This window comes from Periplaneta americana, chromosome 16, assembly GCF_040183065.1.
Source record: "Periplaneta americana isolate PAMFEO1 chromosome 16, P.americana_PAMFEO1_priV1, whole genome shotgun sequence".
NCBI classification, from domain to species: Eukaryota; Metazoa; Arthropoda; class Insecta; order Blattodea; family Blattidae; genus Periplaneta; species Periplaneta americana.
In genome coordinates this window covers 112941161-112968363 of record NC_091132.1, presented here as the reverse complement: position 1 = coordinate 112968363, position 27203 = coordinate 112941161, and the positions used below count along the sequence as shown (strand labels likewise).

Below are 27203 nucleotides of genomic sequence, written 5' to 3'. Positions count from 1 at the left end.
AGGTTTATACATTATTTTCATAAAGTATATGTTATATTTTATAAACTTACCTTCCTGGATCTTTCGGAAGAAGGATAACTCTGACCTCTTTTTCTTACAGTATTTATAGTACCACAAACGTCTCCTGGTCCAATATTATTATTCAAATTATTGTATTTTAGCCATTTACAGTTATTACAAACGATAACGAACATTTCACAGTTTACACAACTTTTCACAACAAAGTGAAATACGGCACAGTCAATGCCTTTTCGATCTACATCAGGCCGTAATATATGCTCGGGTTTTCTATTTCAGTGTATAGAGCTCAGTGAAATATTATAATTATAACTTTATTGCATATCATTTCTAAGCTTTATTTAGTGTAATATGTCCATAAGTTCCGATTAGGCCTACTTCTTGTTGCATAGTCTAATATGTTGCAGAAATAATTACAAAACTGTGTTATTTTAATGTGAAAAGAATTTTATGTGTTAACATAATCTGTTCGCATCAACATTTTAAGTTTAGAATGGAAGCTATTTTGAGGTTCAATAAAAATGAATTTATATTGTGATTTTAATTTAGCACATCTACCTTCCTTAATTGTAGACAGAAAATTTACCATACCACTTCTAATGAAATTAGTGTACGTACGATTGTGTTACTTCGTCTCTTAGGTAGTAGATAAATACAATAATTCAGTACTCAATTGTAGTATTAAAATACAGACAAATAGCAGTGGCGTATACTGGTTAAAGGGTTTGGGCTACCGCTGACCCTATTATTACACAAAATATATCTAACAATTATTTTAATTTTAATTACTATGGTAAAACTAATAATACAAAATAATTACATTATGTTATATTATAAACTTTTTCTTTTGTAATTTCCTTGGGCTACCGCCGGTAGCCCGCAAAATACGCCCCTGACAAATAGAATGTGACGGGTGTCATACATGACATTATGTTTAATTATAATGTACAATTGCGAATATAGGAATATAAGTTAAATATAGTAAACATAACCTATAATATCCATATGACATAACATACATATGTAGTGGCAGGGCATTGGAGACCACTAAAATTAGACAGAAAGGGGCAACTGATACAGTAAACGTAACCTATAATTTCAACATATCTAAATATTCGTGCGGTGCAACTGAAAATTATTGAATCGTACATAAATGAATGTACAAGAATTTCGCAATATTTAATCGAAATAAAGGCAGGTATTAAACATACGAACAACGCCTCCCTTCGTGATCGGGCATGGATAAATATATATATATATATATATATATATATATATATATATATATGGATCGGGTTAACCCTGCTCTGGTGACCTGAAAAAATTACATCAGTAGTGACGTGGGGTTTGAGATACTCCATTTCATTTTTTGGCTTTTTTTGAATATGACATGAAACATACTGAAGGAAGTATTGCAAGCAGCTAGACGAATCCCCACGTAACAAACCAGAGTGATCTAGTAGCAAACAAAAAGCAAAGCAAGGTGGGGTGTGTCAAACCCCACGTCACCAACGCAGGGTTAAGCGAGTCACATGGTCTGCCTTACGGCCTGTATTAGATCACGATGGCAGTGACACAGTCTATTGTTCCTAGTACTCACAGCGCTCCAAGCGGCTAGGAACTATCGCGCGAAATGCAACTCGTTGACAAAAAAATCATCCCAAGCTTCGTGACTGTATATAGTAGATTGTGGTGGCACGGTAGCACGATATTTTAACATACCGTGTTTCCTCCATTTTAGTATAGAGCTCAATGGTACACACGCGTATGTTGTAAAATTGAGGTGATTTGTAGATCTAAGGCGGAAAGAAATCACGTCGTAAAATGTTAAACACAATTTAATTATGTTTCGTAAAGCACCTACTGTATGACGAGCTCGATATAAATTTATTTTGTAAGTGAATGCATGTCTTACATACTGTATGTAAGCAGTTAAATTAGTGTGACTGAGTTCGAACCCCTGATCACGCCCTGATCACGATCAGGGTAGCCACCAGCGAGGCTCAGTCCGTTAAGGCGCTTGCCTGCCGGTCTGAAGTTGCGCTCGGGAGCGGGTTTGATCCCCGCTTGGGCTGATTACCTGGTTGGGTTTTTTCCGAGGTTTTCCCCAACCGTAAGGTGAATGCCAGATAATCTATGGCGAATCCTCGGCCTCACCTCGCCAAATACCATCTCGCTATCACCAATCTCATCGACGCTAAATAACCTCGTAGTTGATACAGCGTCGTTAAATAACCAGCTAAAAAAACGATCAGGGGTTCGAACGTATTCGTCTATGGATCGAATGGTGATTCCATTACTATAATAAGTACAGGAAGCCGGTAACCTCTGCAGTAGGCTAACCAGTAACTACAAAAAATAAAAAGACTTGTATTTATAATTAAGAACTGCCATATTTGCCCTTGAATTGGTCAGAATGGTGCTAAATAATTCAAATGGTGATCACTCATAATCTGAACTGTGTAGTAATAATTACGGTTTTTTATTCTAAGGTGATTCATACTTTATACGTACGTAGCCTACTCTGAATAGAAACTATTAACGAGCACGTGTCATCTAGGTGCAGTGTCTCAGTCATCTGATCTGCGTATGTAGGCCATGAGGCGATCCTGGGATGGGGTGTAACCTCTTCGTACCAAGAGCAAGTTTCTTTAAATCAATAATGTTTTTTGGATTATGAAGAAGTAGTAAAATAGCCCACCTTTGTTTCTGTTACGTTATTTAGTCGTGATTAATATTGTAATAATCTCCGTCAAGAATATATATGTCAGAAACGAAGCAACACAACTTATTAAGGATGAATGAACCACAAAGAGGTTAGTTATGAATTTTTTTTGTTTAAATAAATATTTGCGATTAGATAATCAGTTAAATTATTACTCAACTACGCTTAATCGCCTAATGTGATACATTTGTTTTATGTACGCAGATCATATTGTTATGACACCGAAATGCAAAACAGCTTGTTCAACAACACTTGCTATTGAGAGGAGGGCAATTTCACAAGAAGCAGGAACAGATAAGACTAAAGTGCACGTTGCTGGCGGAGATCATCGTGGTATTGTTATTAATAAAGAAGTTGCACAAGGTAAGATCAATCGATATACACATAAGTTCCTTTTACTGGTTTGACGAATTGCGATTTTTCAGACATTAAAAGAATGCCGTCGTTTCATTGGCCAGAATTATTTTGTGACAGACTCTCGAAATAATATAAGGAGCAAACTTTCAAAAGAGACTTTGTCCACAAAACAAAGAAAATTGAATGTAACTTTGTTTTCCCATTAGAAGGATTATCTACACATTTCTGTACACTCGTAACGATAAAATAATTTATGTCCCGTGTTTAACGCAATGTAAAAATTGAGGGTTTTTTCAAAAACAACTATGACCACAAACTGAATACAATCAAACACGACTCTGTCACTTCCAGCGAATCATAACCGGGTTACCATGGTAACCAGCGTTTCAAAAATACATTGGGGAAAATTTTAGAACATGGATTGCACCTACCAAATTATGTCTTAAGATACTAAAAGGAGCAGATTTGTCTGCGTTTGTCGAATGCGCATCATATTTACGAAAAGGCACTTTTCAGTAGCAATAATTTATTTTGTGTGCACAAGGTTGGAATTTTGAAGTAAGAGGGAAAGGGTGCAATCCATGTTCTGGAGTTTATCCGAACAAATTGTTGTTTAGTCAACTGTCCAAAAACAGGTTTGAACCTCATAAGTTACACCAATAAGGCATCACTCATGAGGCAACTAAGCCATGAGATAATGGGGTAGGATGGCCAGTTCCTTTTCCCCCCCATTGCATACATCGCTGACTAATAACAAATTACATTAATCATACTTCAGGTGTGCACAAACAATATTTTTCTTCCTCTGACACAATATATCAAATGAGGTGTACTGCCTGATAATATATGTACATATCAGCCAGAACCTCTATCAGAGATTAAATAAATTGTAATAAAACGTAATTCAAGATCTTCCCAGAAAAAGGGATGTAACAACAAATTATTAAAATGTGAGACTTTGGTGGGAAAAGTAATTTTGAAGCATTCATTTACAACAAAAATTATTTTATTCAGGACTTGCTTACTTATGGGTTTTAAGGAACCCGCAGGTTCATTGCCGCCCTCACATAAGCCCGCCATCGGTCCCTATCCTGTGCAAGATTAATCCAATCTCATCATATCCCACCTCTCTCAAATTTATTTTAATATCGTCCCATCTATGTCTCGGCCTCCCCAAAGGTCTTTTTCCCTCCGGCCTCCCAACTAACACTCTATATGCATTTCTGGATTCGTCCATATGTGCAACATGCCATGCCCATCTCAAACGTCTGGATTTAATGTTCCTAATTATGTCAGGTGAAGAATACAATGCGTGCAGCTCTGCGTTGTGTAACTTTCTCCATTCTCCTGTAACTTCATCCCTATTAGCCCCAAATGTTTTCCCGAGAACTTTATTTTCAAACTCTCTTAAACTCAGTTCCTCTCTCAAAGTGAGAATCCAAGTTTCACAACCATACAAAACAACTTCAATACCTAAATGAGTTGGTTAGAATCATAACTCACATGTTCCAAAAATGAAAATTTTCACAAGTGAGGGAAAATATATTTTTAATGCTTGGAGCCCATTTACTTCACAGTGAAGGTTAATAAATGAAAGAACAATAATTAAAAACTACTATTCAGGTTTGTAACTGTATTTATTTATTTAGCTTTAAATTATGGATCATACGAGTTTTGACAATGACCTTTGGATCATGAGTGTTCTGAGAGTGCTCCGTTTGGGACATGTGAGTTTAGATAATGACCAGTTGGGATCATGTGGGATTTGACAGTAACAAATTGAAATATTACAAAACAACATTACCCCAAGCATAATTTATTTTTAAATTCAATGTAAAAGAATAGGCCTAGGTGTCCAGTTATTAAATTTTTCAGTTGAGTACATTTTACAAAATAATATAGCCTAGTACAATATAAATTGAGGGGTCCAATCAGAGAGAAGGATAAGTCACAAATCTTGGAATAGAGAAATTAAGTATCCTCAGAACAGTCTGAGAATTTAAGTATGGTGGAAATTTAAATTCCAGTGGGCTGAGCTGTTGCCAGAGTTATTGCAATTATGACACAACATTCTAGAGACGAGAAAACTATATTTTCTTAGAAAAGCGGATTCTCCCCTTATTTGAGTCGACCCCTCAATTTACAATCTATAAAAGAAATACTGATTGTAAATTTTATTGAAACTCACATTTTCGTTACTATGTTCCTTTATATCATAAGACTAATACCTGCTTCCATCAATTCACACAAATGTTCAGTATTGTCCAGTTGATTATTATTCACGGCACCATCAAAGATATGCATGTAGAACTTGAATATGTTGTAACTGTGATAAAACACTAGGCTCTGCTTAATTTACCAATACATCAGTAGGAGCCAAGCAGAATCAGAAAATAATATTAACCTTGCTAATTTGGCCTGGTTTCTTTTCTTGTTTCTGGAGCTGCTATACATTTCTCTGGTCATCCTCTTTCTCCAATCAGTAATATGTTCTCTTCCATAATATTATGCTTACAAAATGCCCAATTACAGCCACTAAACTCACTGATATTTATAAAAATAACAAGGCACATGCAAGATACTCATCCACAACCCTATTCTACACAACAAGAAGTGGAGAAGCAGGAGGGAAATGCTGATCGGTGATTAGTCGAGAAGCACTATACAACAGAACTCACAAGATCCTGTGGATCATGAGACTTTCGACAGAAACCGGGAAGTTTGTCGCCTGTTTATACAAGCATCATGTAAGAAATGTGAAAAATTAACCTCTGAATCGTGTTCCACGCAAGTAACCACATGGGAATATAATGGTATCTCAATTTTTCATTTTTTGGAGCATGTAAGTTATGACTCTAAAGGCTGGTCCACAATAAACCGGGAACGGACACTATAACAGGAAAGAGAACGGAAATATTGTTAAAATAAATGTATTTAAAAGTGAGCATTCACAATTAACTATTGTAAATGCTCACATTTAAATACATTTATTTTAACATTATTTCCGTTCTCGTTCTCGTTTCCGTTCCCAGTTTATTGTGAACCAGCCTTAACCGACTCGAACTTCTATCCTTGGTTAGTCAAATGGTTCTGCTAGTAAATACAAGTCTAATTAAATATGCCCCTGAAATTATTTTCTTTTCTCCTGAAACATGAATTATAGTTTTGTTGGTTTCATTCTTATTCCGGGGAGTCTTCAATTGTCATGGAATCTGATTGCACTGTGAGTGTGGGGAATGCTAATCAAGGGACCAGAAAGAAAGGTGAGCGTTTGAATGGAAGAGAAGCTAATAAAATAAGGAAGTATAGTGTGGTGCACGTGTTGAACACAAAAGTTAAGAGGGAACAGAAGATGTGAGGAAAATTCTAGTCAAACCGTTTGCTTAGAATTGGCACAATGAGACAGATCTGCAGTGTTTAAAAACTCTTCATCAATACTATTTCTAATGTCCCAGATGAAGAGGGAAATTCAATGTGTGATGTTTCGAAGACGATTGTGGTTTTTACGTTTAAAAGAAGGCCTATGAAGGAATATTTCTGTGGTGTTTGGGTAAAGGGAGATGAGTCATAAAAATGAGTTCGGAGATAAATGAAAATTAAACTTGGAACCCTTATTACAAATAATTTTCTACACAAATAAAACACATCAACTGCTTGTATTCTTTGTTTTTTGCACACCGACTTGTATAATTTAACTTGTGTGTTCATCTGGGGAACAAAATTCCACCTGGACAAAAAAATGACTTATACCCCTTTACCCGAACACCACAGATTTGGTCAATATAGTTTAATTACGTCAAGTTGGTTTCAAAGCTACTTCATAAAATGACTGCAATAATCTTTTGACGTGTATCTCCTATCAAAAGGTACTAATTTGTGATAATAAAATTTATTTTGACAAAGAGAGCTTCTGAATAGTGTAAATTGCCAGATTCCAAAAAAAATATATTTATTTGTACTTTTACTCTCATTTCTTAAGATCTCAAAACAATGTAGTAATCTTGTTCTTGAAGGCAAATTTGTGTCCCTGTGTTCTCACCACTGATACAGCCAAATTAGTTTCCTTAAGGTGGTGTACTTGCTACTTCTTATTGGTAGACCCTATTAGGCACATGGTGGACAGTGTGGTTTTAGGTTTTGTTATTTCTTGCAATTATTGTGACAGTGTATAAAGATAGTCATCTTATTGTCCCATACGAAACTAGGAAAGATAGAAAAGTTTGTTTTCCACGTTAATGGAAGAAGATAAGTGCACAATATTTTATAGAAGTTAGGTGAATACTGTTCTCATAACGTCACTAATTTTAATTAGGGTTTTAATAGGGTATTTTTAAAAGGAATAAGGTTCCGTATGGGACAGTTCTGTATGGGACAATTTCAAACAGAACTCGAGGTTGCTGTATTGTTGATTATTGGTGTTTTATGTAGAACATTTCAATCTGTTTCATAGACTATATGAAGAGCTCATGAACAAACAATGGGAAAAGTAGCAGCGATTCCCAAAATTCAGCGAAGTCACTATTTTTTATCTTATGACTGTGAAAGCATTCTTGTTGTCACAACAGCGAGATCAGAAATGTCTAGACACAGCATCTTCAAAGAATCTACCACATTAACCACTCTAAGAAGCCTATATTACGAGATTTACTCTGACTCATCACTTACAGGAAATGACTCAGAATCAGATGCTAGAGAGACAGATGAATCTTGAGATGAATGTGAAAATAGACCTGTGTCTTCTCTGGAACAAAGCCACCACAACCTAAAACATCCCATGAATCTGGAAAGTTTTAATCCTGTAAAGTTAATTGAAGTTGAATTGCCAAGTGGTAAGGGACTAAAACATAAATATACTACATATAATAGCAAAGTTGAAAACGAAGATATTAAAGTACTTTTTTTAAACAGACAGCCAAAAATGACAAATATTTTAAGCTAGATGAGGAATCCTCTTCATTTGAAAGCATTGTCAAAGTGTCTCAGATTAGAAGAATTCTAAATGATTCTGATATTTTTAGAAAAGGAACTGACAGATTGTATTATAAATTTAATTGAAGACTCTTAAATTGAAATAAACTTGCAGTTTAATGTACGGTATAATACATAATCATTAACATACAACTTTGTATGGTTAAATTCAACACTTAATCTGACCATTTCTTGACAAATTTTCCTCTAATTACGCTTTGTTGTCCCATAAAATTCATGTAAAATTGATAAAAATAAATATTTGTTATACTAAGATTACACTATTACCTCCAAAAAACAAAAAAACGTTTCAAAGAAGACTCCTAATTCACAAATGTCCCATACAGAACTACATGTCTATCCGATACGGAACCAAGTATTTTTAGTTATTTCGTAGCAGTTTTTTTTTTTTTTTTTACTAGTAACTACTTTTCTAAAATGTTTCAGTGCCTACAACTTTATGGAAAGAATTTCAGTTATTCAAGGAATCAGATATGACAGACTTTTGCCATCAAAATGCTTGCTGACTCTTGAGGTATCCAAAAATTGTCCCGTACGGAACCCCATTTCATTTAGGTATTTCTCAGAAAATAACTTAAAGTTTAATAAACTATTCTGTTTTCAGGGAGAAGGTCCTTCATATTTTAACAAAATTATTCATGTATCACTGAGCATATTCTACCAAAGACATAAATTTTGTAGACAATTATATTTTCAAAGTTGCTGTCTAAAGTGTTCCGTACAGAACCTGAAATAGCTGTAATATGTCCAGCATTGTGACAAACAATACCAACAATATCAGTCTGTTCAGTCAAAAGCAACTGTCCAAACTGTTATATTTAATTTCTACAATGACAATTGAATTTGATTTGAATACTTAGTTTTACTTCATTCTGAATAGATTGATATTCATAATTAAGTAGTTGGTACACAATTTTAATATTGGGAAGATAATAAATACATTTTTTGTTCATACCCTAAAATTCGATTTTAAGGACAAAGGCTCTTTTGAATATTTGCTCCTCATATGTTGTTGTTTGTTGTTTAGTCAACTGTCCAAAGACAGGTTTGAACCTCACAAATGATACTAACAATGCACCATTTGAGGCAACTAAGCCAGGGGATAATGGGGTAGGGTGGCCAGTTCCTTTCCCTCTCTATTGCATACATCGCCAATTAGCTACATATTACACTAATCAGACATCAGGCGTATACAAACAATTGAGGACTGTTTTTGCAAAACTTGCTAACTGCAAAATTTGCAAAATTGAGATTTTGATGGATTCGTTAACATAAGGCAGGCCTCAACATGATGTTAAAGGCGTCTTAGTAAAATTGGATTATTTCTCTTCATTGTTGTGTGTCAAAAAGTGTGATCGTTTTTCCAAAACTTGCTTTCTGATACGTGAGAGTTACAGCAAAATTTTGTTTACTACAGTGTTTTGTCTCTCCTGTAAAATTTAGTTTTTTCAGTTAGCACGTTTTGCAAAAACGGTACTCAATTGTTCTTCCTCTGACATATGTCATCAGGTGAGATCTGCTGTCTGATAATAGATGTACATATCAGCCAGAACCTCAATCAGAGGCAGCTCCTCATATATGTGCAAAAAATTAACTTATGAAAAGATTCTCAGACTTGAATCATCCACAATTTTTCATGCTATCTTACTTTTTTTAGACTTCACGTTTTGTACAAAATCATTATAACTCACTTGTACAGGGACATCATTTTATTTTTACTTCAATTTTTATTGTACCTGAGTTTTTGAATGTACTTCACTCCCACTCCTTCTACTAATGAAGTTCAACCGTCCTGCACACAGATCCAAGACCGCATATACAGTCATAGTAGCCTTATGGTCATAGTAAACAGTACGTTCCAAATATATGTTCGCGTTTTCCAGTGACGAAAGAGGTTTCAATATTGAATCATTTTCGCACAGGTACTGTCGTCCATTTGCCTACGTCGTATCCCGGTTTCCCCCACCTGCTTTTATTCGCCAGCTATTGGCTGGGTTGTCGTCTTAGCTCTTTTGTGAGAACATTAATTTCTGTTAGGAATTGGACGTCTACATAATATTATACAACTCTTTAAAACAACTTAAATAAAAGGGCCTCGTAAAGTAATTAACTGTCACGTGATTTCCTCCCATTCTACGACCCTACGACAAAACCACTTGGACGGACAGTAGATAGCATGTCTGAGTAATTTTATCTTTTCGGATCGGGCAGAAGTGAAGATTGATTTTACAGTATGTAAGGTACTCTTTTATAGAGTAGGTACATAATTATTTCAACATGTTACTAGTTACGAAGGACGAAACTGGTAATTGGGATTAGGTACAATAGTCTATAGTGTGATGATATGCACATTAGAACTGAAGCCTGTATCGAAATGAATGGCCACCATTTTAAAAAATGTGTTTAAATATTCATATTATGATTATTTTTCAATTTAACTTTATTCTCTATATTATACACTAATGTGCTGTAGACAGTATAATATACACTGCATAATGAATACGTCCACATGGACAGCACAGTTCATGAGTAAAAACACTCATTGTTAATAGTGTACTGTATTTTGATTAAACAAAAACCTAATGAAAATTATCAAACTCAAAAGCACGAAATTTTCTAGTTTATGTAAATGGATGAACTACTTTTCTTCCCTCCTATACATAGTAAAGTGATCTGTTTGTATATTACACCAGTATCATCGAACTCCAGTCATGCAAGGGGGTAGCGAACAGCGTTGATCCAAAGGTATAGCCAGGTTAATATTAAAAATGTTAGTAAAAATAAAATGATGTCCCTGTACTAATTTTGTTTCAAAAGGCAACTTCAGGATTTTAAGATGTAGGCTAATTGTTTTCTTAATATTAAATGTTCATTGCAAAATTCCTAACCGAGTGTACTTTAATATTTTGCATATAAATGTGTTGTAGATGAAGATAATAGTCCTGCACAGCTGTCACTTGAATTTCGTGTGTTTCTCGTGTCTGCCCAGACGGGAAAGCATACACGGGAGAGTCGTACTCTTCAGTTCTGGTTTGCAGTTCCCACTTCAGATGCAGAAAATGCTGCAGTGGCACAGGAATTTTTTCGGGAATTGGTGAGCCCCCAAGATTTTCCGCGAGGTAAGCAGTAACTGATCTACAAACATTTTAATATATCGGCAAATATTTACAATAGCATTACCAAAGGAAGGCGGATAGCAAGGACACCCCACTACCAGATAGCATGGGAGAGAGGGCTTTGGGTGGGGTAGTGGCATTCTTAGACAGTTGTGAGTAACTGTATGCCTAAACTAATCTGAATAACCTAACTGGTCACTGATTCGGCGTTAGGCCTAGAAAACTGAGATGTGCTTCTCCCTCCCTGCCACCTATCCCTTCCACGTCGACAGAGCGATCTTGTCTGTCCACACCTCTCTGCTGACGACCAATTTCACAGCAACTTTTCTCCTTATTTTGGTGTGAAACTGGTGTCGCCACTCAATTTTTCTTTTGTTTACGCTACATAAGACTCGTCTAGAAGCAAGTATTCGTAAATAGATTTGTACCTTAACATGGTAACGCAATTGTAAAGAAATACCAATATATCATTACTTCATCCCCATCATTATTATCATCATCACCATCAGTGGCTTTGCAAGAATAAAAGTGTGCTGAAGAGGTGCTGACCTAAGAAAGAAGATGCGAGTAATTTCAATTAACAATTGTGTTTTTCTTACAATCTCCCTTTGCTTGAAACACTTTAAACTATACAATTCCACAGTGACATGAGATCAAGTGGTCCAATACGATTTCAATCCACTTTTTGAAGGTCTTCTTAAATCTCTTCTTCTAATAGGTTTGTATTTTTGTATTCTAAAACTTGCTTTAGAATACTAATGAGTAATGACTTCAATTTTTCCTTTGTTCTCTTTCCAATTGATATACAGTAGAACTTGGTTATAACACATCCAAGGGACCTTGAATATTATGTTGTTATAAACGAGTGTTGAAGTAACCAAGATTCATATTATCAATCTAGTGAGGTGGAAAATGAAAAATAATAAACAAAATTAGGCTTATTTTAGATTTATGTATTCACTTTTAAGCATACCATGAACACAATAAAATACATGTACAATTATAAATACAATATTCTGTATTAAAACAGTTTGTTCATTACTCACCAAACTTATTTGCTGAGGAGTGAAGTAATCAGTCATTTTACTCTGTTGTCTCCTACTTGCCCAATATACACTTTCTAAATTAAATTCTATGTTCATTATTTCAATTGCAATTTCACTGCTCCCTCCTCTAGCTCCATAGAAATGTTCCCAATTCTAATGGCTTCTAAAGTATCACTCACTTCTTTTAGTGGCCATACTACGTTAAAATGCGTGCATTAAGTGAAAACTTCCTGTCGAAACTGACCCCATGCAGGTACCATTAATACCGCATGAATTCGGGCAGGTTACAATGGGATGGGGAATCTGCCTGTATTCCAGAGGTCTATGATAAAAGGGAACAGTAAAGAATTGCCAGATTTCAGCAAAATACTTTAGTTCTTAGAAAATTGTATTCCAAACTGAGGTTGAAAATAATGTTATATGCGAGGTAGACGCTTATACGTTTGTTGTATTAAGCAAGGTAGAAAAGCATGTTTTATAGGGAATTAGTTGGGACCACAGAATATTTGACGTTATAGGCGAGGTATCACACAAAACGAGGTTGCTATAACCAAGTTCTACTATAGTTAGTTTTAACTGTCCATTTTGTAATCAGTTTCAATTTGAATTTGTCCAGATCATTTCATCTGTAATCCAAAATTGTGAGGCCGGTGATTTTTCACATAAATTTAATTTGTGCAGTTTGTTACTTCATTCATCTGCCTTTTTTTTTTTCTGCTCAAGTCTCTTTTTACATATGTATTGGCATAAAATACTCAATAAAATGAAATCAAAATAAGTAAGACAGGTAAATAAAAAAAGGAAAATAAAACAAAGACCAGTCCCAATAATTCTTTAACAAGCATAAAAAATTTAAATTCTAGTATTTCAGTATTACTTTCTTACTTATGACTTCTAAGGAACCCGGAGGTTCATTGCCGCCCTCACATAAGCCTGCCATTGGTTCCTATCCTGAACAAGATTAATCTAGTTCCTACCATCATATCTCACCTCCCTCAAATCCATTTTAATATTATCCTCCCATCTATGTCTTGGCCTCTCTAAAGGTCTTTTTCGCTCTGGCCTCCCAACTAACACTCTATATGAGCTATTCTATCTCAAATCAATCGAAATATAGAGAAAATTGACCTTACAATTTCTAAATACAATGACACTTTTTTTGTACGTACAGAACTGTCATACAGTGCTTTGTGCAAAGTTTGAGGCATCAGAACTTCATAGTGTTAAAATAAAAAATATTTAAATTTATCATATTTTCATAAAAATTAGCAACTTTAAACTGTTGTAGCTCCGAAACCCTTTCACCCAATGATCAAAATCATGGTTTATTTTGATGCTGAGAAATTAAAGTTTATATTGACATATAAACAGATTTTCTTACTTTTTATGGAAATGGAGAAATTTAGATTTTTCCTCATTAAGACACCTTTGGTATGTTGATAAGAAAGTATTGAAAATATAAAATAAAGAAAAGAAATAGTACACGCGTGAGCTAACCAGCTGACTGTGAGACGGGAGCTTAGCCGAGACAAGCAAGGCCAGGAGACAAATACGTGATGTTTCATCTAGTAGTGCATAGCTGGGCTAGCTTTATCACAAGTTTTCATAAACATAGGAGTAAAATGACGCCCAACGCTCGCTTATCATCTCTCGGCCAGTGCGTGCAGTACTGCGCTGTTCAAGTCTAGGTGTGTGAAAATAATTTATTCAATACCCTCGAAACTTATTGCCAAGCCACTAAGCAAACAATGCCGAATTCCTCTTAATATTTTTTACATTTTTACAAATTGGCAAAAAGCCTAAAAGTAAATTAAATCAGATTATCTCTCTCTCTGTATACAATAAAAATAAGGATTACTTCTTAACATAACCTACCAAATGTCAGCTTCAAAATAAGCTCTCGTTCAATGTTCTGCAGTAAATGGTTCCAGTGTTCTGAGTGCTGAAAGAGGCTTGTTTTTATAAAATACGCTAAATTTGTCGGTTTATAATATGAAAACTGTTTGACTTTCGATAGTATATTTTTGCAAATGCACTCTCCTCGGCACCTTGTATAAATAGGGAAAAAATTAGACTATAAAAAATGCGAGATTTTTTACTAATCGATTTCATATGGAATAGCCCATATGCATCTTATTTTGGGGTTTCATAACAAGCTGTTTTTTTACGGTGGTGGGTTGTTAGCCCTTCATCCAACCCCCAAGCAGGCTGTCTGCGACTGCTTATTCAATACATTTGCAGCTACACTCAATATCTGAAGGTCATCTCCTCTATCCGCAACCTGAGGACGTGTCGTGCTGTGGTAATAAGGACTCACAATACATGAGTTTCAGCATTACATAAGATTAAATACAATCATTGTCTAATATATTGTGTGTTGCTATACTTATAACTGTTTGAAGACCTACTGCATGCCTCTTCATGCTACTGCACTAATGTAATTTTTTATTGCTCATTTTTCCCTCAGTTGTAAAATAAATCATAACGTAAACAATTGAAAGTTTTCTTTTGCATCATACATTTTGCTCCTGATATGATTTTTTTCCATGTTGAATCTTTCGTACACTACTTTTAACACTTGAATATAAATAAGTGATTAAATGGCGATCTTACTCGTGTTAATTGTGTAAGCATGTGCGGCTTACAGCTGTTTCGGTGCGACTTGACACCATCCTCAGAGCCTACTAGATCTCAGCGTCATCTCGAACTTCGCTGCCTGTTGTGTGGGTGCATTGGATTGTTGAAAAGTGTTGAAATGTGGTGTCAAATGGTGTGTGTGTTCTGAAATTGATTTGTGTGTTGAGAATTTGATTAGGGTGTGTTTTAGTGTGTCTGTATATTTCATATTGTTCTAGTGTGTTGAGTTTTTGGTTTTTGGGTTGTATGTGTATGATTTCCATGTCTGTATTTATGTTATTGCATGTGTGGTTAGCATTAGTTATGTGTTCGGTATATGTAGATGTATTGTGTCCTCTGGTTATTGCTTTAATGTGTTCTTTGTATCGAGTTTGGAATGATCTGCCTGTCTGTCCAATGTAGAAACTGTCGCAACTATTGCATGTGAGTTTGTGTACGCCTGTGTGGTTGTATTTATTTGTTTGTGTGTTTGTTGAAGTGTCTTTGTAGTGTGTTTTCTGTTCTGTATGCTATGTTGTATTTCTGTTTTTTGAATGAGGATGCGATCTTGTGTTTTTTTTGTTTTCGTATGTTAGTGTGGTGTATTTCTTGTGTTCTTGTGTTTGTGTTGTGTTTTGTGTGTTTTTTTGTTTGTTGAGTTTTTGTTTTGTCTTCCTTATGATGTTGTCTATTATGTTTGGGTTGTAACCATTTTCTTGTGCTATGTAAGCCGAGATCTAGTAGGCTTTGAGGATGGTGTGAAGAAGCACCGAAACAGCTATAAGCCGCACATGCTTACGCAATTAACACGAGTAAGATCGCCATTTAATCAATTATTTATGATTTTTTTGTCTCAGCCATAATTTTACTTAAGAAAGAAACTTTAAATCATGACTTCAAGAATAAAAATGATTGTTGTATATTGGCAAGTAAGTATGCTGTTACAGTTATGTAATTGTCATTGATGAATATTGGGATTAATGTCAGATTAACATTTCAGATTATGTAGGCTTCATCAAGAAAGTTATGAAACTTTTGCAACATGGCTTCTCCAGCATAAGGAAAGTAGAAGTGACGCTGACGCAGTTAGAGGAAAGTCAAGCTCCACCCCCAACACGACCATGTGAGTTGAACTTCTGAAAATTGTGTTTCACCATAATTTTTATTTTTATGTGAAAGACCGTAAGAAGTTATTATCGACTTCTTACTTAGTTGTAGGTTTAAAATATCTCGTTTGAAGTTAACCTTGTTTTCAGTTATTCATACATATTCTTTATTAGAAAAAGATATTTTGTTTGTTGCAATATTTTCTCCCTGGCCCATGGAATATAAAGACTGATGTTAATTATTGAAGAATAAAGCATGTAGGTCTTGATAGTTTGATGAATTAGAATGTCTGAATGAGTAGAAATTAATAGTCATTTAAGACAGGGATTATAATCAGGCCTTTCTAAGAACTGTCTTATTTGATATCCAATAAGAGTACATACAGTAAAACTTCTTTCATACTTTTCTCACCTATATGTTTTTCGTGTCCCTTGCCGGGTGTTGTGATCTAAGGCATCCCGCCTAGGACTCGCATAACGGAATGCGTGCTGGTTCGAGTCCTCATGGGGGAAGAAATTTTCTTATGAAATTTCGGCCAATGTATGGGACCGGTGCCCACCCAGCATCGTGATGCACTTGGGAAGCTACAGTAGTGAAATCCAGTTGTGAATACCAGCTATAACGGCTGGGGGGGATAATCGTGCTAACCACACGATACCTCCATTCTGGTTGGATGATCGTCCACCTCCGCTTCGGCATGTGGGCGTGAGGCCAGCAGCCGGCTCGTCGGTCTAGGCCCTTCATGGGCTGTAGTACCACGGATTATTATTATATGTTTTTCACATATACATGTTTTTCTGCAAAATTCCTATACTTTCTATGTTAATTTATTTCAGTTATACATTTTTCGTTTGTACGTTTTTATACTTAACGCAACCATTTTTAAGCCCCAGGAGAAACGAAGCGTCATTTATGCATTCTAAATCAGTTTTGCTGGAAGTAGGTTTGTTGTCAAAATACAACAGCGTAAAAATAGAACATGTGTTCATTGACAAGATGTGGCTCACTTTGAAATTCGTGGAAATTCAAAGCTGCCCATGCTTGTCTCCAACAATCTTATGACATTGTTACTGCTTTAGAAACAGTAAAAACATTTTGTAACACACCATGATGTAACTGAACAAATTACGGAAGGGTTATCACAATTTGAGAGCCTGGTTTATTTCTCAAGGGGAGAGGATGGTATTTTTTGGTGAAAAATGAGTAAATTTTCAAAAAAAAAAAATTCTTAAAAATACTCTGTGATATGTGTGGAATGCATAGCATAACATTTTGTGAATATTTGTGCCCTTATCGGATGTTGATTCGTCATTTTTAAACTTCCTGCATCATGGATTTTGAAATCATTCACCTACTTTTATTATTGTTTCCGGTAAATTAAATTAAAAAAAAAAATTTTCTTTAAAATACTCTTTGATATGTGTGGAATGCATTGCATAACATTTTGTGGGTATTTGTGCCCTTATCGGATGTTGAGACGCCATTTTTAAACTTCCTGTGCTATGGATTTTTAAATCACATGCCCACTTTTATCAGTTTCCAGTAACTTCATTTTTTTTTAATACAAATGGTCAGACAAAAATGCATATAATTTCTGAACTATTAAAGATACATGCATGAAATTTAGAACACACATTCTTTAGACTATTAGGAAACTTTTCTCTGTAACAGAATTTTGTTAATTGATTTCATTTTAAAAATATGTACGTTTGTTTGCAAGAAAGGAAATCAGAAAATTGCTATTAAATTTTAATTGTTTTACAAAGGTAGGGACTAATATCAAAATTCTGTTACAGACAGTTTGCAGAACATGCTTTTGCAAATACATTGCAAAAAAACTGTTTGAATCTATCTTTAAAAACGGTTTAGATATATCGGTTTTAGTACAGTCCTGCATTGGGTATATTTTTTTTCAAATTTGGGCCTCCAAATAATTTTTTTTTTTTTTTTTTTTTTCAAAATATTTTTATTTGGTTGAGTTACCACAGCTATGAGCTCTCTACATACAAAAAATTAATTGTAACTTATACAAAACGAGAATGTAATTTTATTGTTTCAACAATAGTCACTTTATAATTTAGTTTAAATACTCCCGTCAACAATGGGATTTCCACTCCACACAGTAACACAGTATCCGTTATTGCACTCCACAGACGACAGTGACAATTTACTTGGACTATTGAAAACAACAGTGTACTGTTAATCTTAACTAATGTTCACAAAGCTCTATTTACAAATCAGAACTGTCAGTTCTCAGTTCACAATTCGTTTGCCTTGGCTAGTTCTTCTAGCTCAGTCACGCGAGTTCACAGTATCTCGAACCCCAGACCTTCAGAGACAGTCCACTGAACTTCGAACTCAGGTCCCCCAACTGCAGTCCACTACGCTCAAACTCAGGACTTCCAGCTCCCACAGTTACAGACACAACTTAAGTCGAACTCCGGTCTCGAAGCTGGCTTCACTGCTACACAAGACTGCCTTGCTGTCCAAAACTAGCAACGACTGCAACCAACTCAAGTTCACTTGCGTCTCTTCTTTTATAACCAAACCATAGTTTCGAGAAGCTACGATCTCGCGAACAATCTTCAGATGTCGAGAAGATGGCGCCTATCTAGGCCTCTCTGGATTTCTCCCCTCAGTCACTAGCTGATTTACTCCCCCCTCTCTGCCGCGGACTAGAATGCCATCGTGCCCCTTCCAGACCTGAGCGGCTGCAGTCTTCTTCGCCGCGTTTTCTCGTGCGCCCCGCCCTCTGCGGGACATGTGATCGAGCCTTGACGTGGCTGTCACAATATTTTACACAAAATAGGAAAAAAGTTTTAAAAAATACCATCCTCTCCCCTTAAGAAGAAGCAGTTCAAAATAACTGACTTTTTTTTTAAATAATCACGTGTTATTAGATGAAGATCTTGCGGGAAGAACAAGGTAAGTCAATGTCGTATAATTTTCAGAATTGGAGTTTGAATGTAATATATCTGATAGCTTTGACTCTAAGCAATTAAGATTTTCTTCAAATAATCTTACATTCTTCAAGAATGTGTGATATACATCTGTGTACTGTATTATATACTCAAAGATGGCTTGATTATGAAGTTATAAATTTCTCTTGTGAACGTTTTACTAAATTGACTTATCTCATTCTCTGCATGTAGTCTTCAAATGCTATTTCAGATGTTATTAAATGTCATTTAAGTTATATGTTTTTCTCGCCTATTATGGTTTTCTTTTCTTCACACCCCCATCAAAACGTATAAATGAAGTTTTACTGTGTTTGTTCTTGTTTCTCTGATAAGTAATTTAAGTCGTTAATTATGTATTAAGATTAAAATGTTAATTACGACTTCCTTTCTCTATCGCCATACCTTATTCACACTTACTTTGAATGTAGTTTAGAAGAACTGTTATGAATTACCTTAATGTCTTTATTAGCGTCTATTATGCATTTCATTTCGCATTATTAATGTGCTAAAGGTATTATTTTTATAAGGAAATGTAATTGAATATTTCCCAATGTTTAGACTTCCTATTATTGTTAGTTAAGTGTCCAGAGACAGGGTGAAACCTCATAAGTGACGCCAATAAGGCATCACTCATGGTGATATTCATCTATGATTTACTAAGTGTATACAGTTACTTTTTTGGACTTGAGTAGTTATCATGCTCATAAATCCAGTCAAGACTGTGAAAAATAAAAATTAGGAATTGTGTATCATAGATATACAGCATGTAATTGAATCCTTTCCTTGCATGAGGGCTCGAGACAAAATTTACCGACCCTTTTTTTGCCCAATTTTCCTGCCTTTAGGACATATGTCTATGCGGATCTGTGAGATCATATTAATTCCCTTAAGTCCAAATCATATGTGGAAAAAGAAAAAGAAGAAAATTCCATAGTGAAGTGAAGGTCTTTAAAAATTTCTGCATTATAGTCAAAAACTTGTGGAAGGAGCAGAACTTAGCCAGAGTGTTAGGTATCCAGAGGCATACAAACGACTCATGTACAGTACTGGAAATAAATAATGACTGATGACTATGATGTTGCTAGTGCCAAGTGTGTTAAAAACCTAGGAGTTTACTTTGATACGCATTTAAACTGGAATAACCAAGTAACCCATATTATCAAAAAAGTGCTTTCCATACTACATTCCTTAAACAGCATTCGAAAATTCCTTCCGCTATCACTCAAGAAAATACTAGTGGAAACACTAGTAATGCCCCACTTCGATTATTGTGATTTTCTACTGACTGACCTCAATGTCAACCAATCGCAAAAATTACGTGTTCATAATTCTTGTGTTCGCTTCGTCTGCGATTTCCGTCGCGCTGACCACATTACCCCATCCTTCCAAACTCTGAACTGGATACGGCGTAACGAACGTAGAAATTTTCATTTTCTTGTTCTCCTTTTCCAAGTCCTTCACACTTCTACACGCCTCCTGTTTCAGTTACCTGTCATCGTATCATAATCTCTTCACACGCACGCACGCAAAATAGCCGCATACTAGCCATACCAACACATAAGACATCATCTTATTCATCATCATACACAATCTCGCTCTCGCGCTTGTAGAATACCCTACCCAGTGACATCAGAGACTGTCGGAATTTAGTAGCGTTCAAAAGCAAACTTATTAAGCATTTTCTTATTGCGTAGAATAGGTTTAATTTTTACTTAATAAAAGAAATGCTTCTCTCTTCTTAACTTTTACAATAAACTGTCTAGCTTTTACTAATCAGTTAATCTTTTAGTACTTTGATTTTTATTGTACTTGTAAATTTAATATTAATTGTAATTTTATTCTTAATATTGTAGTTGTAATCCCCTGGTAGAGGGGAAGAGAAGGCCTGATGGCCTTATCTCTACCAGGTTAAATAAATAAATAAAAATAAAAGAAGCATAGACCACTTAGTTCGTTGGAGATATTCAGAGTGGATCCACATTACACTCACAATGAATGATAATCGAGAATTGTTGGGACATCACAGGGGAACTGGAGATACGCTGCTTGAACCATGGCCCAATACAAGTTATAAATTTAAGGTAGAGTGGGAGTTGAACCCAGGTTCTCCAGTTTATAAGCCCAGCACTGTAGCACTTAGCCACTGCTTATGTCTATAGGTACAAACAGCCAAAATGTTGTGATTATAAGCAGACTTGTAACTCATCTCCGGCTTTTCTCAAATACAAAACTCAGAAGAGTGGTTTATATCTTCTCTGTATGCATTATTCTTAGTTAGGTAGAACCCGGACGAGAAGTTATGGCACTAGCACGAGGGACGCATTTTAGTCCGTTTGCTTGGACTCTCCCTCACACTCAACTGGAAGGGTGTTGGGTTAGTTGGTTACTAGCATTCCAAGTGTTCAGATCATTCTGCTACTACCGCTATTGCTAATATTGAAAACATTGTCCTTCTGAGCGCCCTCATTATGGCATTGTCTAAGGTGTGAAATCATAGAGTACTTCATAGTCAAGGACATGAAATAGCATATAATGTATGGAAATTCATGTGAGAAGAGGCTGTAAATGGAATACCAAGATTCAGGAAAGAAGGGAAAAATATTGAGGCAGGAACATCAGATTCTTTCTCCAGTCCGGAAAAATCACAGCCGAAGAAGAAGATTGTTGCAGCTGTAGACAGTTTTGATGAGGAAGTCCTAAGAAGACTCATCTATAATTTCTACGCTACGCATAAGCAATCGCTTCTTCCAAGAATGGATATCAGTGTATGATTATGTGAAGAAAGTAGAGAACAATTACATTGAAAGTGAGCACGTGATGTACAGTATTTTAGAGAACATTTCCATAAACTTACGGACATCTGATTCCAGCACAGATCAGTCGTCTGATTCGGACGGAGAATAAAAATATAAAGATGGAATAGTGGGCGTAATTCCATTAGGTACCTTCGGACTCTTGAATAGGAAAGTGGTGATACTAAGATAAGACGAATGTTTTTAGAAAGAGATGAAACAGATATGCCTGCTGCTCTGAGCTTGAGAACCATAACCCAAACAACCCCAACTTCTCTACCCTGCTGGGCGGCAATTTAAAACTTCGTGCAGGTTGGTGCCATAACATCTCAGCTCTATAGCCAGAAGTAACTAACATTTAAAGAAGTAATGTGATAATAAGAAATGCCAATAAAAAGTCTAGATATTTTGTTCCCAGGATTGGTCATTTTTTATTTCCAGAAGTGTACATTCAGATATTTGCTTGTTTGTTTGAATTGTCACATAAAAACACACAGCCATTGAGACTGTTTAAATATGTGATTAGTTTGCACAATCTTGTACGTATTTTAAAATATTATTTTATTTACAGTATCTGTTAGTTTTCTATGACACCCTGAAGTGACCCAATGTTTCCAAAAAGTGACCTGCACATCCCTAGGAATATATGGGTAATATTTGAGAAAGACATGAGAAATCGTATATATATATCCAGGTTGTTCACATGACTATGTTACAATCTTCTAGTGATGGCAGAGAACTTCTTCTTTTTCTTTGTCGTCCCCTTTTGTCATCAAATGTTGGGAGAAATGTTCAAAAGCTACAATCTGTCATGAGAAACCATGTTTGTAGTCATACAGTTTAGATGGTAGAAGTTCATGTATGTGTATGCGTTACTCTGCAACCTAGGCTACCCAAGTCTTTCTGAATCATTTTCAGTACCATTTTCTTTATTTAGCTTAAAAGAAATACAGTGTTCATCAAATGGCGACAGAAGTTATTCCAGGAACGTACATTACAGGACTGGCAAATCATTGCTCACTTACAAAATATATCTTCTTCAAATTTAGGTGTCTGCTTTCCAGGTGCAGCTCAGGAGTAATTTAACAATGACTTGTCAAGTAATTTTTACGTAAAATACAGAACCAATAATAATACTAATAATTAAAGGGCGGAAATATGTGCGTTATGCCTTAAGTTCAATATCAATGTGGACTATACTGTTGTCATTCACTCACGTAAACAGCGGCAAGAGAGTACAGTCTGGTAATAAGAACCTCATCACTCCATTCAATTGATCTATAAATACTGGAATGAAGTTGTAATATAGTTATGATGATTTAAAAACTTACCTGAAATGTTAACTGCCACCACCTGGATTATTAAAGGCTGCATTACAGTGATCCACAATATACATCCATAAATTATAGAAAGAGAAAGTTTGACGTCTCTCACTCAAAAGAATTTTCAACATCAAAAAGCTTCTTTCCGTGTCACAAGATGTTAGAGGTGCAAATGAAAAAAGTACTGTCCTATGTCGTTTTTCCTTCCACTCAAAATGTTACATAACTGTATAACCGATATATATATATATATATATATATATATATATATATATTTTTTTTTTTTGGCAGAATTTGTGGAATTTTTCTTTCACATTTTCACCTCTAAACTGTGGATTATCAAGTTTCTTGAACGGAATATTTGCAGAAATCATCATATTACATAAACTCACATTGAATTCAGATCGTGTATGTTTTTATTATTTGATAACGAAGACCTTTGTACGTTTTCAGTATGTTTCTTGCTGTTACAATGCCACTCTATGTAATATTTCCTACGTATTTTAATTTCACATTTGCGCACTACACACAAAATATTTTCCCCTTGCGGAATAACAATGTCTCTTCCGTATTTATTTTTTAGACTGTTTAATTCCAAATTCTTCGACTTAAGTATTTTAAATCACTTTTACACAACACTTCTACCTGTACAAAGACAGTAAACAATATTGTAAACATCTGGCTTTCTTTCCCATACAACTAGAAGTTGACATTGAACGTCATTTGTTGGTTCCTACTTGTACTGCCATCCTCTCATAATCCATTTATGTTATTGCGCTTGTACCTGTGACATCATCCATACTTCAGACCAAACTAACCTGTATCGTGTGGTAATGCACATTTTTCCGCCCTCTACTAATAATAATAATAATAATAATAATAATAAATTATTAACATCTCTGATGGTTTCAGTTTTGACAAAATTGTCAGTGATAAATATCATGAAACAGGAAATAATATCCGTAGAATAACTCTTCTTGGGTTCTCAGCCAGGTGAGTTGGAGATTTGCTTCCAAGCTTTCGACGGCTAGCTCTGCCATCTTCTTCAGGGAATGAAGTAATACGGGACCATGTCTAGCTTCATTCCCTGAAGAAGATGGCAGAGCTAGCCGTTGAAAGCTTGGAAGCAAATCTCCGATTCACTGGCTGAGAACCCGAGAAGAGTTATTCTACATCAAACGCCGGGAAAGCCTCAAGTCATGCAATAATATCCGTGTTTGGAAGTGATATTGCAATGCAGAGGACGAGCAGGAACTGTGTGGGTGAAGTATGTCACCTAGAGACGAATTTACTACTGTTCCCTACATCAAACTATTTACTTTATCAGTTAAAATGAAATTCACCTTAATGTTTGTATACCACTGTGAAGTTATAAGCTTTCTCTAAGTGCATCCTGCAATTTTGTGAGTTTTTTTTTTTTCTAGCTCTTTGAACCCGACACAGTTCTTCATAAATTGTAAAGATGAATCATATTTGTGAAATGCTCATGTAACATTGCTCAAATCTGCCACACCATTATAGTTCCATGCACTACTTTTTTACGCCGATTAGTACACACAGCCAACATTAAACATTTTGAAATAACTGTATCACAAAGCCATTATGTTCCACATACTAACGAGGTTTAAATTTTCTAGCATTTTATCACTAACTTCCTTCAAACAAAGCACCAGTTTTGGGTGTTGTTCTTTCAACATCTATACCAATAATAAATCTGTACCCAAAATTTTTCTGGTAATTTTCGATTTTCCAAAAATAATTGGTGTTAACATGTATAATTAACCATCCTGAAACCGAAAATCGCTTTTTTGAAATTTTTGTTTGTATGTCTGTCTGTCTGTCTGTCTGTCTGTTTGGATGTTTGTTACCTTTTCACGCGGTAATGGCTGAACCGATTTATATGAAAATTGGAATATAAATTAAGTTTGTTGTAACTTACATTTTAGGCTATATGGCTTTCAAAATACTTTATTTAAAAGGGGAGTTATAAGGGGGCATGAATTAAATAAATCGAAATATCTCGCTTATTATTGACTTTCATGAAAAATATTACATAACAAAAGTTTCTTTAAAAATAATTTCCGATAAGTTTTATTCTATACAAAATTTTGATAGGACTGATATTTAATGAGATAAATGAGTTTTAAAATTACAATAACAACGCCATCTAAGGCCGCTGTACTGAAATAAAAACAAATTACTTCGTCTATAAGGGGCCTTGGACAACAACAATCGAAAGCTATTAAACATAGCCTAAGGGAATGTTTCTGTGTTTGTATGAAGTAATATCGGAAGCTAATTAATTGTTTAATTATTATTTCACCATTGGAAAGTGTAGTTTCTCTAGATGGACATAATTCTACAATGTTATTACAGTAACTTCTGAAACATATAGCAAGTAATATAAAGTATACACATTAAAACTAAATGATATATGTCAATATTCATTAAACTATGGTTGCATGTAATAACAATTAAGAAACATGTTAAAGGAATTGTCATTGCACCAAATGATTGCTCTCTGGACCAAAATGACCGCATTTTAATTATTTAAATACAATTTAAATTAAGTAACATATTAAACGATTTATCCTTCTATCAAACATGAAGGCTCCCTGGATCAAACGTCCTATTTTAATTATGTAATTACTCTATATTTATTTCTGACAGGTGCAGCGGAGCACACGGTTACGGCTAGTTTAATACAATATGTTTGTCATCATCTTTCGATAGAAAAAAAATGTGTTTGGAATAAGGAACACACTAAATCTCTCGTTGGATTCGTTATAATTCTTTTCCTAAGTCATAAACTTGCAACAGTACATGATAATAGTGAGTTTAAAAATGGAAAGCAGTCAAAATGACCACTCGACGGTTCTAGTGTTGTGTTAAAAATAAAATTGTTTTTGGAAAAGGCTCTTCTATCATCACTTCGAAGGTTATCAGTCATGTCAGGAGGACAGTAACACACTTAGACTTTATCTTTTTAATTTTCCAGTATCAGATGTTGCCACATCTCATTGTTCGAAACTGCATCGGGTAAGTTCCTTTTACTTTAATATTTTTGAGAAGGCATCGTCTTCACTGTTTTCCTGCTATCCGCTTGTCTTGATTCAAAGCTACTGTCTAAATAACTATAGCCATCACTATTCATACCTGAAGTCGAAGATTTCTTCATTTTTGAGAACTAGAACGGGAGAAATTTTTAAACTGTTGTTAGTTTGTAACGCAGACACACAGAAGTTGACGTAGCTTGAACGGGAAGTCTTTACATACAGAGCCTGCAGATTGGGTTTGAGCTAGTCTATGCTGTAGTGTATTCTAGCAGTGGGAGTGGTGTGGTAGGTAACAGAGCCAATCTAAGCAAATCTAGGGTCCTTGGTGGAAGCTGATAGGGAGAAAACTATCTTCTGTTTGTTCAAGTATAATTATATATTATGACTATTAATGCGTTATGTCGTATTTCTAATACAGTAGAATCCTTATTTAATGTTTTTCTGGGGACATGAATTAATTAACCTTAAATGGGAGTTATGTATTTATTTACACTGCAAGTGGGCAAGCACCCGGTGGCAATGGTATACACAATATAAACAATACACAATACAATTATACAATATACAATACAATAAGAATACACAATACAGTTTAACACAATAATTACAATTAATAATAAAACATAAAATACCTAATTTTACAATATAACCTACATATGTTTCAATAGTCTTTCACTTTACTCTCATCTCACTCACTGTAGTGGCACTATGACGCATTTCACTGACACTTTAGGACACATTTCACTGACACTTTATAACACATTTCACTGACACTATAAATTATCACTGATCGAAACTATTCACTGCACTGTAAAACCATAACCTCACTGACTCACCACGCTTCACTGATGAATGAATGAATGAATGAGAATGAATGAATGAATTTAGCCTATAACATCCCTTGAGGGCTAAGGCCTCCCACCGGTAGGTGGGATAGCTTTACGAGACTCACTTAGTAGCAGGTGCCGGCACTCACTAGGCTAGCTATTCCTAGAGAGTGTTTGTTGCTCTGGGGTATTTCACAGGTTTGTTGCTATTCCGGCTACAGTGTATTCACTGAACATTTTGTGTGTGATTGGTACGTTTTCTTTTCACTTCA

At 35.1% G+C, this 27203-nt stretch overlaps 1 protein-coding gene across 4 annotated transcripts in view; it reads left to right on the top strand.

Moving 5' to 3' along the window:
* The first annotated feature begins 2593 nt into the window (after nt 1-2593).
* Nucleotides 2594-27203, top strand: part of LOC138691088 (uncharacterized) — a 106764-nt gene continuing 82154 nt past the window's right edge. For all 4 annotated transcript variants that reach the window (XM_069812795.1, XM_069812793.1, XM_069812794.1 and 1 more), the window contains exons 1-4: nt 2594-2834; nt 2948-3106; nt 11017-11208; nt 15868-15990. In XM_069812795.1, the coding sequence (XP_069668896.1) occupies nt 2783-2834; nt 2948-3106; nt 11017-11208; nt 15868-15990 (526 nt within the window). In that variant the 5' untranslated portion in view covers nt 2594-2782. The remainder of the gene's footprint in view (nt 2835-2947; nt 3107-11016; nt 11209-15867; nt 15991-27203) is intronic.